General features: G+C 35.7%; 2 protein-coding genes across 2 annotated transcripts; both read right to left on the bottom strand.

Annotated features, from left to right (window-relative positions):
- Window positions 1-2,719: 2,719 nt before the first annotated feature.
- Window positions 2,720-3,576, bottom strand: CBG27574 (the record flags this gene model as incomplete). The annotated part of the gene is made up of 2 exons (XM_045239272.1): window positions 2,720-2,761; window positions 3,241-3,576. 2 exons carry the CDS (start codon window positions 3,574-3,576, stop codon window positions 2,720-2,722), a joined length of 378 nt encoding a protein of 125 aa, XP_045098318.1.
- Window positions 3,577-3,719: 143 nt separating this feature from the next.
- CBG04511 lies at window positions 3,720-9,168 on the bottom strand (the record flags this gene model as incomplete). The annotated part of the gene is made up of 10 exons (XM_002644098.2): window positions 3,720-3,897; window positions 3,947-4,064; window positions 6,003-6,109; window positions 6,159-6,381; window positions 6,432-6,663; window positions 6,714-6,801; window positions 8,642-8,763; window positions 8,814-8,867; window positions 8,925-9,039; window positions 9,083-9,168. The coding sequence occupies 10 exons, from the start codon at window positions 9,166-9,168 to the stop codon at window positions 3,720-3,722; spliced, it is 1,323 nt and encodes a 440-aa protein (XP_002644144.2).
- Between the last annotated feature and the right edge of the window lie 3,980 nt (window positions 9,169-13,148).

The raw sequence follows: 13,148 nt of genomic DNA, 5'->3' as shown, positions 1-13,148 counted from the left end.
ATGAGGGTCGAGCATTTATAACAGCGAAATATGGCATTGAAACTTATTGAATTGGAATAACAAGTTGGATAGGTTTTTGTGGATGCGAAAAGGCGGGAAAACGGCGGTGGGGTGAGAAGGAGAAGTGGAAAAAGAAGAAGAGGAACATCAAAACTGGATTCCTTTTTATCTTTTTCTAACTATATGATGGATGCGAGCGAGGCTAAACATTTTAGAAAAAGAAATTTTTAAAAAATGTGAAATTCCAAAAAATAAACACTGATTTAATTATTCTAGATGGACGGAACCGATATCTGCCATATTTGGATCTCTCAGTGTCCTCTTCAGTACCGGGACCGGGAATAGATAGACGGACGAGATGTGACCTCTTGTGTCTGCGTTGCTGCCACTTCTCATGCTCTCTAGGCAAATCCATCCTCATACCAGCTATTACTATGTCTTCTCTCCCACCCAAGTCTCTTGTGTTTTGCGACATTAAACGAGGCTCTCTCTCCTTCACCCTCTGTTACTCGTTCGGGTTCCGACGTGAATCTACAATGAACGGACGAACGAGAGGATGGCGAACAGTGGAGAGGATCAGAGAAACTAACCGCATAAAGCATTAGGATGGTTTTCTGTCATCCATACTACCCAGACCCTATTGTGAACCCTCCATCTCTTCTTCTTTTGATCCATCACATTTGAATGTGTCATGACAATTGATCAAAAAATAGTGTAGATGGTCAAGGAGGTTATAAGAATGAAATACTGTGTCTAATGGTTTTATGGATTCTCCATATCAGTTTTCTAAAAAGTATTTAAAAAAACTCGAAAATAAGTTATGAAATGTTCGAAAAATCCAAATTCATCGGAATCCAGAAAATTCAAATGTCCAATTTCCTTAAAACGTGAAAAACTGGATAATTCTGTGAAAGTTAGAATCATGGATAATTTTTCAAAAGTATTAAAGCTAATTTTCCAAAAAAGGGACTGTACATTGGTCCAAAAGGTTTTATTCTAGCCAATCTCTAGTCAGTTTAATTTGGCATTTTCATATATATTGAAATTTTTTAAATTAGATAAAAATCCAAATTCATCAAAATCCAGGAAACCAGAGTTTCCATTTGCTAAAAACCGGGAAAACTAAAGCAATTTGGAATATCGAAATTTCAGAAAAACCACAATTTCTTGAATTAAAAGGTTTCATTTCAATTCATTGCTAGACAGTCAAATGTCCAATGTTCATATTTCAAGAGGCTTGAAAGTTTGAAACATTCAGTCTAGAACCTAAACTCATCAAGTTCATCAAAATCAAGAAAATTGTTTTTCTAATTTGCTAAAAACCGGGAAAACTGAAGAAATTTCCGAAACATTGATATTTTTTAAATTTTTAAATTTCGAGAAAAAAATGTTTTCAACTTTGAAAGTTTTTCACAACTTTAAATTTTTCTTCCCAACTTTTTTCGCTCTGTGCTTATTGGAAGTTTGAAAAAAATGCTCACCACAAACAAACAAGTCATTATCGTTGATTTCTTTCCCAGAGCTTTGTGAGTGACCCCTGAAATAAATTAAAATTTTAAAAATATTTTGAATTTTAGATTTTTGACAATTATCACTTTTCAATTATTGAAAAACTCACATTTCTGGTGAAGAGCTACATGGGAGACAAAGTTCGAGACGATTCCTTCGTAACCTGTAAATCGAAAAGGAATAAAATATTTTAGGCCAGAATGAAAAAAGCGCAAAAAAAAGCGACGCGTGAAATGACGAAAACAAGCGAGGAAATAGCGAGAAATAGGGGGTGTGAAGGTATTTGTGTGTTGTTGAGTGCCCTCTCTTCTTCCCTCATAACCCGGTCAGTGTCCAGCGGGGCGCGATTGCTTTTGTTTTCACTCATTGTCGTAACACCACCAACACTCGACGGCCCCAGTCTTATTCAAACAACTAAACCCCCGAAAGTTGTTGCGGACGATAAGAGTGTGGACTGATTGCCAGGTAACTGTCAGGAGGGAGAGTGAGGTTTTGTTTATTTGCCCGCGGAAAGCCCCCACTAGCCATAACAAAAAATATAACAATAGATTAAGGAACAGTAATTACCAAGTCAAGATAAGCAGCCTGAAATCGAAGACATCAAAAAAGGAAAAACTTCGAAAAAAGAACACGAACGTAAAACCAATCTAAACTTGTTGTGTTGAGGCATTGTTCCTTTTTTGGGCAGAAAGATGTTTTATACAAATCTGCGATACGAAATTCGTATCGGTTGAAAGTGTGAAACAAGAAGGTTAAAAAGTAGTGTGAAATGAAACAAAAAAGTGAGAAGAGTGATCACAATGCGTTGGGGTGAGCGAGGGAGTGCTCATAAAATTGAAAAAAAAATTGGATTGGGGCTATGGGAACGTGTGGGGGAGTTTCGGGAACATTTCGAGCATAATAAACTGAGAATAGATTGTAAAAATTATGTGAAATCTACATTTAAAAATTTTTCAAGCAAATAAGGACCATAAAAAGTCTCCGACTCACATAGGACTGACAATAGAGACTAAGATAAATAAACTTTCACATTTCGAAAACTTTCAAGTAGCCGAACTGAGATATTTTCAAGAGATATGGGCACTTTGGCAGGAATAATCAGAAGATAAAGATTATTCTTGTCCGGCACTGATGTTTTACAGCCGAAGATTTATTCAAAGGCGCATTGTCGGAACAGCAGCGGGATCGTCTTTTTGTGCCGTTAAAAATTTTAGATGTCTCGAAAATGATTATTTTCCGCATATGTTTTGATCTCTTGACTGTTCATCTTTGCCGGATAGAAATAAAAACAATATTCAAAAAATGAATCATGTTAATTTATTTTTCTGAAAAAAAACAGAACATTTTTCGAAATTAGGTATTATATTAGTCTCAAAGTTTGGTGTCTCTTATCAATTTCGCTATTTTCGAAAATTTATTGAGTACAGTAACCATGACCTTTGATTTTCAATAATTTGTCTATCTTAAGTCACATGATCCAAAAAATCAAATTTATCCAAAATTATGGCGTAGTAATAAAAGTTTCGAAATTCATATGAATGTGTCAGTTGGTGGAAAACTCTTTGTTCTCTTTTCAACAACCCTCAAAAACATTTTTTTAGACACGAGGATTGTGGAAAATTGTTTCGTTCACTGCCAAATGTACATTCTACGAGTTTTCATCTTAATTTCCAGATGAAAAACACTCAGAAGTAGCAAAATAAGAAGAGTTGAGAGTTAAATTGTCGAGACGTCGAGGGCCCGTCTCGAAAACACCATGGGGTTTATGTGAGTCATGAAAATTTGTGTGTGAAAAGAGGCAACGAAACGAAAAAAAATTCCATAGTAAAACACAAAATAGAAACAAGAGAGGAACAGAAAAGAAAAAATGGAAAATAGTTTGAAGGGAAAAAAAGTTGATGGTAGTTTGAAAGAGGATAATATCCCGACCAGCAGAGGAATAAAGACGAAAAAGAGATGGATGAAGGAGAAGAGGAACACAACAAGAATTGTGGAATTGTTCGTTTCTTCCTTGTTCGCCCAAGATGAAGCGGCTATAGCAAAAAAAAAAGGCAACAAGTCATGCATTTCCCAAATTCAATAACCTCTGATGAAGTGTCCACACATGTGTGTAAAAAATATTTATCAAATATTTATTTTCATTTTCAATAGTTGGAAAATTGACTCGTTTCAGGTTGTATTTCTTAAAATTCAAAACAGAAAGATCAGGTTCAGCTCATTACAGTAATCAACTTCTGAAACTGCTCCTGCACTTTCTCCACTTTCTCAAAATCATCACCACTCGAAATTCCACTGCTCGTTTCTGATACGGAGCTGTCATTTCTCCGCAAAGAAGCTGCTTCATTCTGCGCCTTGAAGACTTCCTTCATCTTATTCCTCTCTTCCTGTCTGTAATGTACTGCTTCCGGTTTTTATCTATTTCTGGCAAAGAACTCACTTATACCACAAATTTCCGCCATGCTCACATGGAGAGATTCCGGCGGCGCGGGCAATGGCGTGTTGAATTCGGGCAGCGAACATCGAGTTGTTCTCGGACTCCTTTCTCGTTTCCATAGCTGAAAATGAAACAATTTAGAGTAGATCATATCTGGAAAGATATATTTGGAATCGAAATTACAAAGAGATGCTCGAAAATCGTATGCCTTCACACATTTGTGACCCGATTAGTTTTGCTCCGTGCGAAACATATTAGGTTGGCGGGAAAGTCTTTGTCACTCTGTTTGTTTAATCACTGTTCTCGTATATGGAGGCTGTGTATGATATCGACTCTAGTGAATAACAAGGTGATAAGAACCTTCCATATAAACAAGTCCCCATTTCCTTCCCTGCTCCTCATCTGTAATTGAAACGATATGTTTGTTCCCACTGCTATTCACATCAGACATGTTTTGATTTACCTCTTCCTATCTCACACCACGATGAAGGATTCGGAAACTTTCTTGAAGAATGTGTACAACACACATGCCCCTCACTACAATACTATTCGCAATTGGTTCCATCGTTTCAAAAAGATGACTTCTCGCTCGATGAAAAGGATCGCTCTGGGAGACCCCGTGAGTTGGATTTGGACAAGCTGAAGCACGCATTGCAATCGGATCCATTTCAATCTAGCCGTGAACTAGCTGTCACATTCGGAGTTCACCATAGCACAGTCCTTGAAGGTTTGAAGTCTCTTGGAATGAGAAAACTTTTTGGAAGAATACATACCTCATCACCTGACTCAAGCCAACCTTGACCGCCGAGTCGACGATTCGATTACTCTTCTCACTCTCCACGCGGGCGATCGATGGCTGGACCGGCTAATAACCGGAGATGAGAAGTGGGTCTTCTACGATAATCACCACAGGAAATCCCAGTGGGTTGGAGAAGGAGAGAGCCCACAGGATGTCCCCAAACCCGACCTTCATCCGAAAAAAGTTATGCTCTCTGTGTGGTGGGGAGTGGACGGCCCCATCTACTGGGAACTTCTGCCCGAGGGCAAAACAATAACTGGAGACCTCTACACTACTCAACTACGAAACCTCAAGAAAGCAGTCGACCGTTCGGCCCTGAAAGACAAGAAAGTGTACTATCAACATGATAACGCTCGCCCACATGTTTCGAAACAAGTGAAGCAGGAGCTGATGGGATATGGATGGAATGTTCTCCCTCACCCCCCGTATTCTCCTGATCTTGCTCCTTCCGACTATTGGTTATTTGGCGATATGACACGTGCCTTCGAAGGAAGAAGCTTCAATTCCCGTGGAGCGGTCGAAGCGGCACTCAACAATACTTTGCCTCACGCCCGGCTGGATTCTACCGCAATGGAATCCATAAATTGAGGGAACGTTGGAGACATGTTGTTGATAATGATGGACAATATAATTAATTATTCGGTTATTTTTTCTTTGAGAAATAAACTATTGAAAAAGTGACAAAGACTTTCCCGCCAACCTAATATTTGACAGTAATGAACATGGAGTTCATTTTTGATATAATAATAATAACTTTGTTAATTCCACTTTTTGAAGTTTTTTTGGGACCCAAAAAAATAGGTGAAAATTACTACCGATTTCATACTAATAGAAGCCCAGTGGGTTTAGCGCTTTGCCTAATATCTCGTATGTTCACTTTGAACTCAATTACCTCGGTTCTTATGAGAGATGGTAAGAATCTGTCCACTGATAAAATTATGGTGATATAGTGGTCAATAATTCATAAGTTGACATAATTTTGATATCTCTCATAGGAACCGAGATATTTGAGCTCAATGTAAACGTTTAGAGCGCCCTGTCAAAAAAATACGGTATGTGTGGGGTATCACAGGTTTTACGGTTGGGATAACTAAGAGATATTTTTTTAGAAACAAAATAAAAAACTGTTAATTTTAGAATATTGTGAATTTGAGCTCGGAAAAAAATTTGATATTTCCGATTTGCTCCGAGTTTTCTTTTATTTTGATTGATTTCCTCATTTTCTATTTTTTGTATTTCAAATAGTTCAAAATAACTCACGAAGATACTGTATATCATAAACCACTGCCCAATTGAGCATGGTCCTGACCAAATACTGGAAGAATTCATCCTCATACCAAAATCCATCGCCAAACTCTGGGGATTGTCTAAAAATGCACATTTCAAATCATTTCTCAAATCCTATCCACTACTCACTTAATGGCCACCGGATAGATATTCACATTCTCCTCGAAAATCGCTTTTCTGAACTGCAACACCTTGCTGTTGTTTGAGCAGTATCCTTCTGGGAATAGAAGCACCGGACCCTCACGCTTTGCAGTTTTCAAAACTTCTGCCAGGAATCCTTGCCGATCATTACTACACTTTCTCTCCAACCAAAGAGATGGACAAAGCTTCTCGACTAAGTGCTCGATGACTCCTGAATAAACAAAAAATTGAATTTGAAATTTTGAGAGAAACATCTGGTACCAATAATTCCTTTGTGCTTTTGACCAGTCACCACATATCCGTACGAGCTTCCGTGTGGGGTTCCAGCAAACAGGATTTGAATGTCGTTAGGGGTTAAATGATTCGAAACTGCTACTCCTGGCTTCTTGGGCCTGAATTGGGGATAACGGTAGTTGGCAACAAGTCCCATGCTGCTGGAGAACAGGCGACAGTAAACAATAGCGACCCAGGTTTTTTCATGGTCCGAGAGAGTCTGAAAATGATTTTAAATTTAAAAAAAAAGGTTTTGGAGAAAAAACTCACTCTGAAAGCAGTCTGAAGTCCGGCAAGTGCCACGAAAATAAATGAAGTGAGCAGTAGACCAATTCTCACTGGCATCAGGAAAAATGCTCTGAAAATTGAAAGACTGATATTGTGAATGATAACTTTCAGGTTTTGATTATCTGTCAGAAGATAAATTGTACCGAGCAACAGACTTGAACATTTTAAAAATTGGCAATTTTAAAATCTTTGAGAAGTCTTGAATTTTTCCATTGTTTAGAAATGTTTATATTATACTCAACATACAAAGAGCGATTTATTTTTGAAATTGAAAATTGTTCTCAAAATTCTATACTGATGTGATATTTTTTTAGACGAAATAGTGCTGAAATTACAATAATTAGCAGTGAAATGGAATTGATTCCACTTCCAAACTGTTTATCTCGCTTTGTTGAAATTTCCCATACAAGTTGTCAACTACAAAGTTGAAGCTCTCATTTTGTTTAGTATGTTCCGAAACTTTCAGACAAATTGAAAAAATTCAAACTACTTTTTTGAGACTTCAAAGTTTAGTACCTCCCACGAAAACCTTTAAAATACCGCATAAACGTGTGATAGCTACCCATACTGTAAAGCTTGAACTCATTTATCTGAATTCCTATGGAAAACAACTGACAAAATATTTTTGATATTTTCATAAACTTTTTACCAGTCGACAACGTTTCCCTATCTTTGACAGGAACCGAGAAAAATTGGCTCTAACAAGGGAACCATGTTTAACAAGGGAACCATGTTTTTTCTAAATTTGCTCATTTATATATTCAAATACGGGCTTTCTTGTGGTGTATTTGGTTTTCTGCACAATTTTCTAGAAATTGATTTATGGGTTGTTTAAGTTATTTCAGTACTAATTTCTCATTATTGGAGTGAGTTTTTGAAAGATTTAATGAGCGTTTTTCGGCACTTTTTGAGTGTGAATCGTAATTTTAAAAGTTTCTCTACAATCTGACAAAGTTTCCTATTTTTCAAAAAAAAATTTTTTTTTGAAAAAATTTTGCCCTTTTGCGAAAATTTCAATTTTTCGAAAAAATTTTAAATGTGCTAAAATGAATTCTAAACGCATGAAAATAATAAAATCAGTCTTTTTACAAGATTCTGTAGACTATATCCGTTTTGAAATCCCAAATAAATGATTTCTTCCGAAACTTCCATGAATCATAGTCCTTCGAAATTCACCCAATAGCATACTGTAACGGGCCGGGCCCGGGCTTTGGCGGGCCGGCCCGGAATTTTACAAGTATGCCCAATAGAATTCAAATCTTGTGAAAACATAGATTTACATACTTCTTGACAGATTTATCACAGTTCCGCAACCAATATGATCAAATCGGAGGATTTCAACTGACATTTTGAGTAGATAAGGCTTTTCAGTAGAGCTTCAAGAATTTTTCAGAAATTATCATTTTTTCAGAAATTAGCTTTTCCCAACTCAAATAATAGAGCAAACATAATTTTGATTTTCGAAAAATGCAAAACATTCCTCCAACATCAAAGAAAAAAAAAAGAAAAAAGAAAATGGACAAAAACAGAGTCGAACTCCAAACTTTTGATTACTATTCATCCACACTATCCACTCGGCCACTGTTGCTTTTTTCTTCCAAAATGGAAAATTTCTAGAAGAAAGGGGGGAAAGTGGAAGGGAAGGAGGAGACCAAAAAAACATCATATTTTCAGATGGACTTTTCTCGGCTTCTAGAAATTTGTGCAGAAAACCGAATACATCACGAGAAAGCCCGTATTCGAAACTATAATGAGCAAATTTAGAAAAAATTCTGAGATGAAGGCTAAACATGGTTCCCTTGTAAGTGAAAAATTAGGAATCCTTTTATCACAGGTTTTACGGTATGATACATTTTCGTCCTGTGTTCATGGTATCATTTTAAAACATTTTTTTGAAATTGACTGCTTACCTGAAGAAAAGGCCAACAAAGAAAATGCTCTTTTGAGCACCGGTCCAATTTTTCTCTGGCATCATTCCTAATAATGTTGGTCGTATTGTGTGTGCAGTGTTGAAACATGGAGCCAAATCGGACTGAAAATTTTAATATATGTATTTTTGAATCCCTTTATATTTTCACTGACCTCAATAAGTTTTTTAACCTGCTCCTCGGCGATTTCATCTGCACTTTTGTCTTCCTGAAAGTTGAAAAATAGTGTCAGTTGCTGTGCTCTCATCGAAAGTTCACCACTCACCTTCTGCTCATTGCTATTTTCATCTCTTTTCACTTTGATTTTATGTCTCTCACTCGGAAAGTGTCCCTGAATCAACGACACCACGTGAAGATACCAGTGTGGTAGTATTCCCCAACTGATAAATAATTTAATTAGGAGAAAAAAGATACGGTACCAACCTCAGACCAAAGAAAATCAAAAATACTGTTGAGAAGTAGGCCAGTGTGATAACACTGCCGTAGAGATAAAATATTGTGGATAACATTTCTGAAATGATTTTTGTTATAAAATCAATATTAAGAAACGAATCAGAACCAAGAAGAATTCCTATGTCAAGAGGGACAGGGACAGAAAAAAGGCTCACAGAAAAATGGTTTGTTTAACCAGACACACGAAAAGAGGGAGAATTGAAAACGATGACTGGACTATTGACCCAATTTAACACACGCCTAGGACACATTTTTATGAAAAATCAAAGGCTTTTTGGTCCTTGAAATCTTCTCAGAAAGAGATTTCTGATAAAGATAAGATAGACCAAAGATGTCTAATGGGCGGGAAAAGGGAATAAAAATATTACAAGACTCTCTTTCTGATGTCAAATATCATTTGACAATTGGTCTATCATTGATGATTGATAACCCGAGGGTCTACTATTTTCAATCACTAAATGGCCAATTCAAAAACAACAGAATGACCAGAAGAATAATCGTGATAGGTTGTGTCTAGGGAGGCGAGAAGGAGGAGGACCGTGTGTGTTGACCCGGGTAGATTGGTCCGCATGTACCCGGTACCAACCTGCTCTTCTCATTACACCCCGAAAAATGAGAGAGAGGGGTCATCAAGGTCTCTTTTCTTTCCGAGAGGAAAAATATAAAAAAGAGGAGAACAAGGTGGTGACTCCACTGGAGAGAAAGAAAGACGAGACGAACGTTGGCAACGTTCTGGACAACAAAGAATGACTAAAAAAGAGGCATGTTTCTATTTCGGAGCGAAAGAGGAGGATGGGAATTGAATTAGAAAGGGAAAAGTTGGATTTTCTTCTTAATCAAGATTTGGAGGAATATAATTGAGAATCAAATAGGTAAATGAGATAGTCTGAGTCAAATTTTGATTGAAGAAAAATTTGGAATTTTCAGATACATTGGAAATTTTTAAAAAACAAAATGTGAATGACCAAAAGTCGAACATAATGCATAGATCACAAAGTGATACTGAACAAAATTTTCTTGAGAATTCACTAGAATTTTCTTTTTTATACGAATAGAATTCAGAGGATAATTCGTTATTTACAAACACCCAAAGTACCGGATTTCGTCATTATCTACCGAAACAATCTGACCTATAGACGAATCCATAATGAATCACGAGGCCAGAGAATTGACCTTAAATGATGTCAATGACTTGATTTTCAGAAGAATATTTCAAAATAGAGAGACACGTGCTCTTAATGCGGGTACAAAGTTTGTGGGGAAAATTTTCGAATTTTAATTTCAAAATTCTAAAGCTTAACTGATATTTCAAAATTCCATTCATTTGTTCATATTCCAAAATGAATTAGACAGAAAATGAGATTGAACTTCGCACGTATAAAAATAAAATATAAAAATTTCAAATTTCTTCCAACAAAAAAGGAAAAGCCGGCGATCATAAAAATCCATGAAAAAGAATGTTAACACATTTTGTTATCACGAAATTCGAAATATACACACAAACTATCAAAATTTTATTTGGGTCAAAGTTTCTCGTGTACAACACATACAGTTAGTACTGATTAAGCAGGTGGAGAACTTTTGATAACCGCGGGGTAGACACGTGAAGAATAGTTAGAGGGGAATCAAAAGTCAAGATGTTTTCTTTTAGAGCTTGAGAAAAGGGGAAGTACAAACAAGCATTTGGTTTTTTGATGGGAGATCAGGTACAATGACTCATTAGGAAGTTCAATAGGGGACAAAAATGATATAGGAACTATTTTGGGATTTCGGACAAGGCATAATTTGAAAAACAGATTGAATAAATCAATTTTGAGCTGCAAAATATATTTATAATTGGAAAAAAATGATTCACTTTTTAAAAAATCAAATGGTCTATGTTTATTGAACTATGAAAAATCAAAAAAAGAAATGAGAAAATTCAGAAAAAAATACAAAGAGGTATCAGGTGTTTTTTAAGTGTTGATTTTTTAGTTGTTTTCTATTTTGTTTTCAAAATAGAATTGTTGTTCGCTGGCGATTAAAAACTCTAAAACGCACGTGAATTTCCATAGACTAGTTTAGCTAAATACGTGGACATAACAGATTATGTGTGTTTTTGAAATGTTGTTAATAGATATTAGAACTGTATTTGTGTTTTTCTAAGAAAACGGAAACTCAGTTAACGCTTCTTAGGGAATCTACTTGAAAATTATTGATTAAAATCAATTGCTGAAAATTGGCAAATTATGAAACCTTAAAAAATTGAAAAATTACAACCTCATTTTTCCTCCAAAAAGAGAAATGTGAAATTAAATTATTCTGTTTGTAAAAAAACGTTAATTCGGGTTTTTTCGTTCAATTCCAAACAAAAGCACAAGCAATTTTTCGAAAAAAAATAGGGAAGTTGATTTGAAATAACCAATAGAAAAACGTTACGATGCAAAATATGAATAATTGAAACAACTATTGAAAAAATTACGGCATTTTTTCAGCTACAAAGTAATGAATTAAAATTTTAGAACTGTGGCACATGCTAATACAGCGGAACCGTAACACACAAATTCATCACTGTAAACAGACTCAAGTACAAATGAACAACATCTTTAACTTTTCTTATCAAGTCGAAGTAGAGAATTTTCAAAATACTCATCAAAATATGTATTTCCATTGAAAGATACAAGCAAACGACTGTATGTATCGGTATAAATTCTAAACAAACCAACGGAAGAAACATGGTCAACCAGTTTAGTTGAACAAGGTAATCTGGCGATACTTCGAATCAGTCTTCTTTAGGCGCAAGACAAAGAATAATTAATCAAGACGAAGGAGATTGGAATCTCTGATATCTCCCCACCTTCACTTTATGACTGCAGCAATAAAAACGCAAAGTGATTAACTAGTAGGCTTAAGATTAGATATCAGCATACCTACACATTTTAAATCAAGAATCGTAAAAAACTAATTTCGGTGAATGTAGTAAAAAGTGTGTCAAACATGTCAAGATATTGGTGGGCAAATTGATTGTGCCGGGAAGTAGAGGTCACGGAGTTTCTAGGAAACAAGTTACAAGTTTTCGATAAGTTTTGATTGCAAAGTCTTGGTTACACTTGAGTTCTGGAGCGTATTTGTCAAGAAGATCAGTTTTGACACAAAATTATTCTGTCAAAATAAAGACGAAATATTTTTTTAACCTCTTGGAGTTGACATTAGGGACTTTACTATCACAGGTTTTAAGGTATTTAATCAATTCTAAAAATTTTTGATGGTCCCGGAACACAGGTTTGTGAAAATCATTTAGAATAATTTTGTCGTAGACACCGTAAAGGTTGTAATAAAAGGCTCCTAACTCTTAACTTCGAGCAAATTTGTCTCGGTTCCTGTAGAAGATATAAAAAAGTAGTCAACTTATTAATTGTTCATCATACTATTACAAAAACTTATTAGCTGACACATTTTTGATATCTTACTTAAGAATTGAGTTAATTGAGCTTACACTTGACAGTGTGGCTACCCTTCTATGTATAACAAATGTTATTGTAAATGTATTAGTTTTATTTTGACTTACAAATATTAAAGGGGGACTCCGACCAACATAGGATTTTGCATTACATGCCGATTGTACCGACTACCAACTTCAGCTCCGAATACGTGAGAAGGCCACCCTTATCAGCATGGACACCTATGATAAATAGAAAAAGCTTACGCTAGCAACTTTTTTTTCGCTTGACAATATGTTCGATGAAGGTTGAAAAAAAAGTTCAAACCGGTTTCAGGAAAATTGGGTATTCAGAAGCAATAGAATATTAGAGTTGATTGAATTATCTTCCTGAGAGTTAAAACTTTGGCAATCATAGCCAACCTTGACTGATTATACTTCAACTTCCATCATATCAACTATAACTACACTGATAAAAAACTTTACAGCTGTGAAAGAGTTAGCCGTGGTCGAAGGTTCTATGATGAAAACTACAGTAACCAACAACATTTTTTGGTTTCAGGATTTAATTTCTCGTTTTTAACCCATTTTTATCGAATTTTCTGTTTTTTACGAAAA

This window comes from Caenorhabditis briggsae (assembly GCF_000004555.2).
Source record: "Caenorhabditis briggsae complete genome, chrX, whole genome shotgun sequence".
Taxonomy (NCBI): domain Eukaryota; kingdom Metazoa; phylum Nematoda; class Chromadorea; order Rhabditida; family Rhabditidae; genus Caenorhabditis; species Caenorhabditis briggsae.
This window is presented reverse-complemented; position numbering and strand designations above follow the sequence as displayed.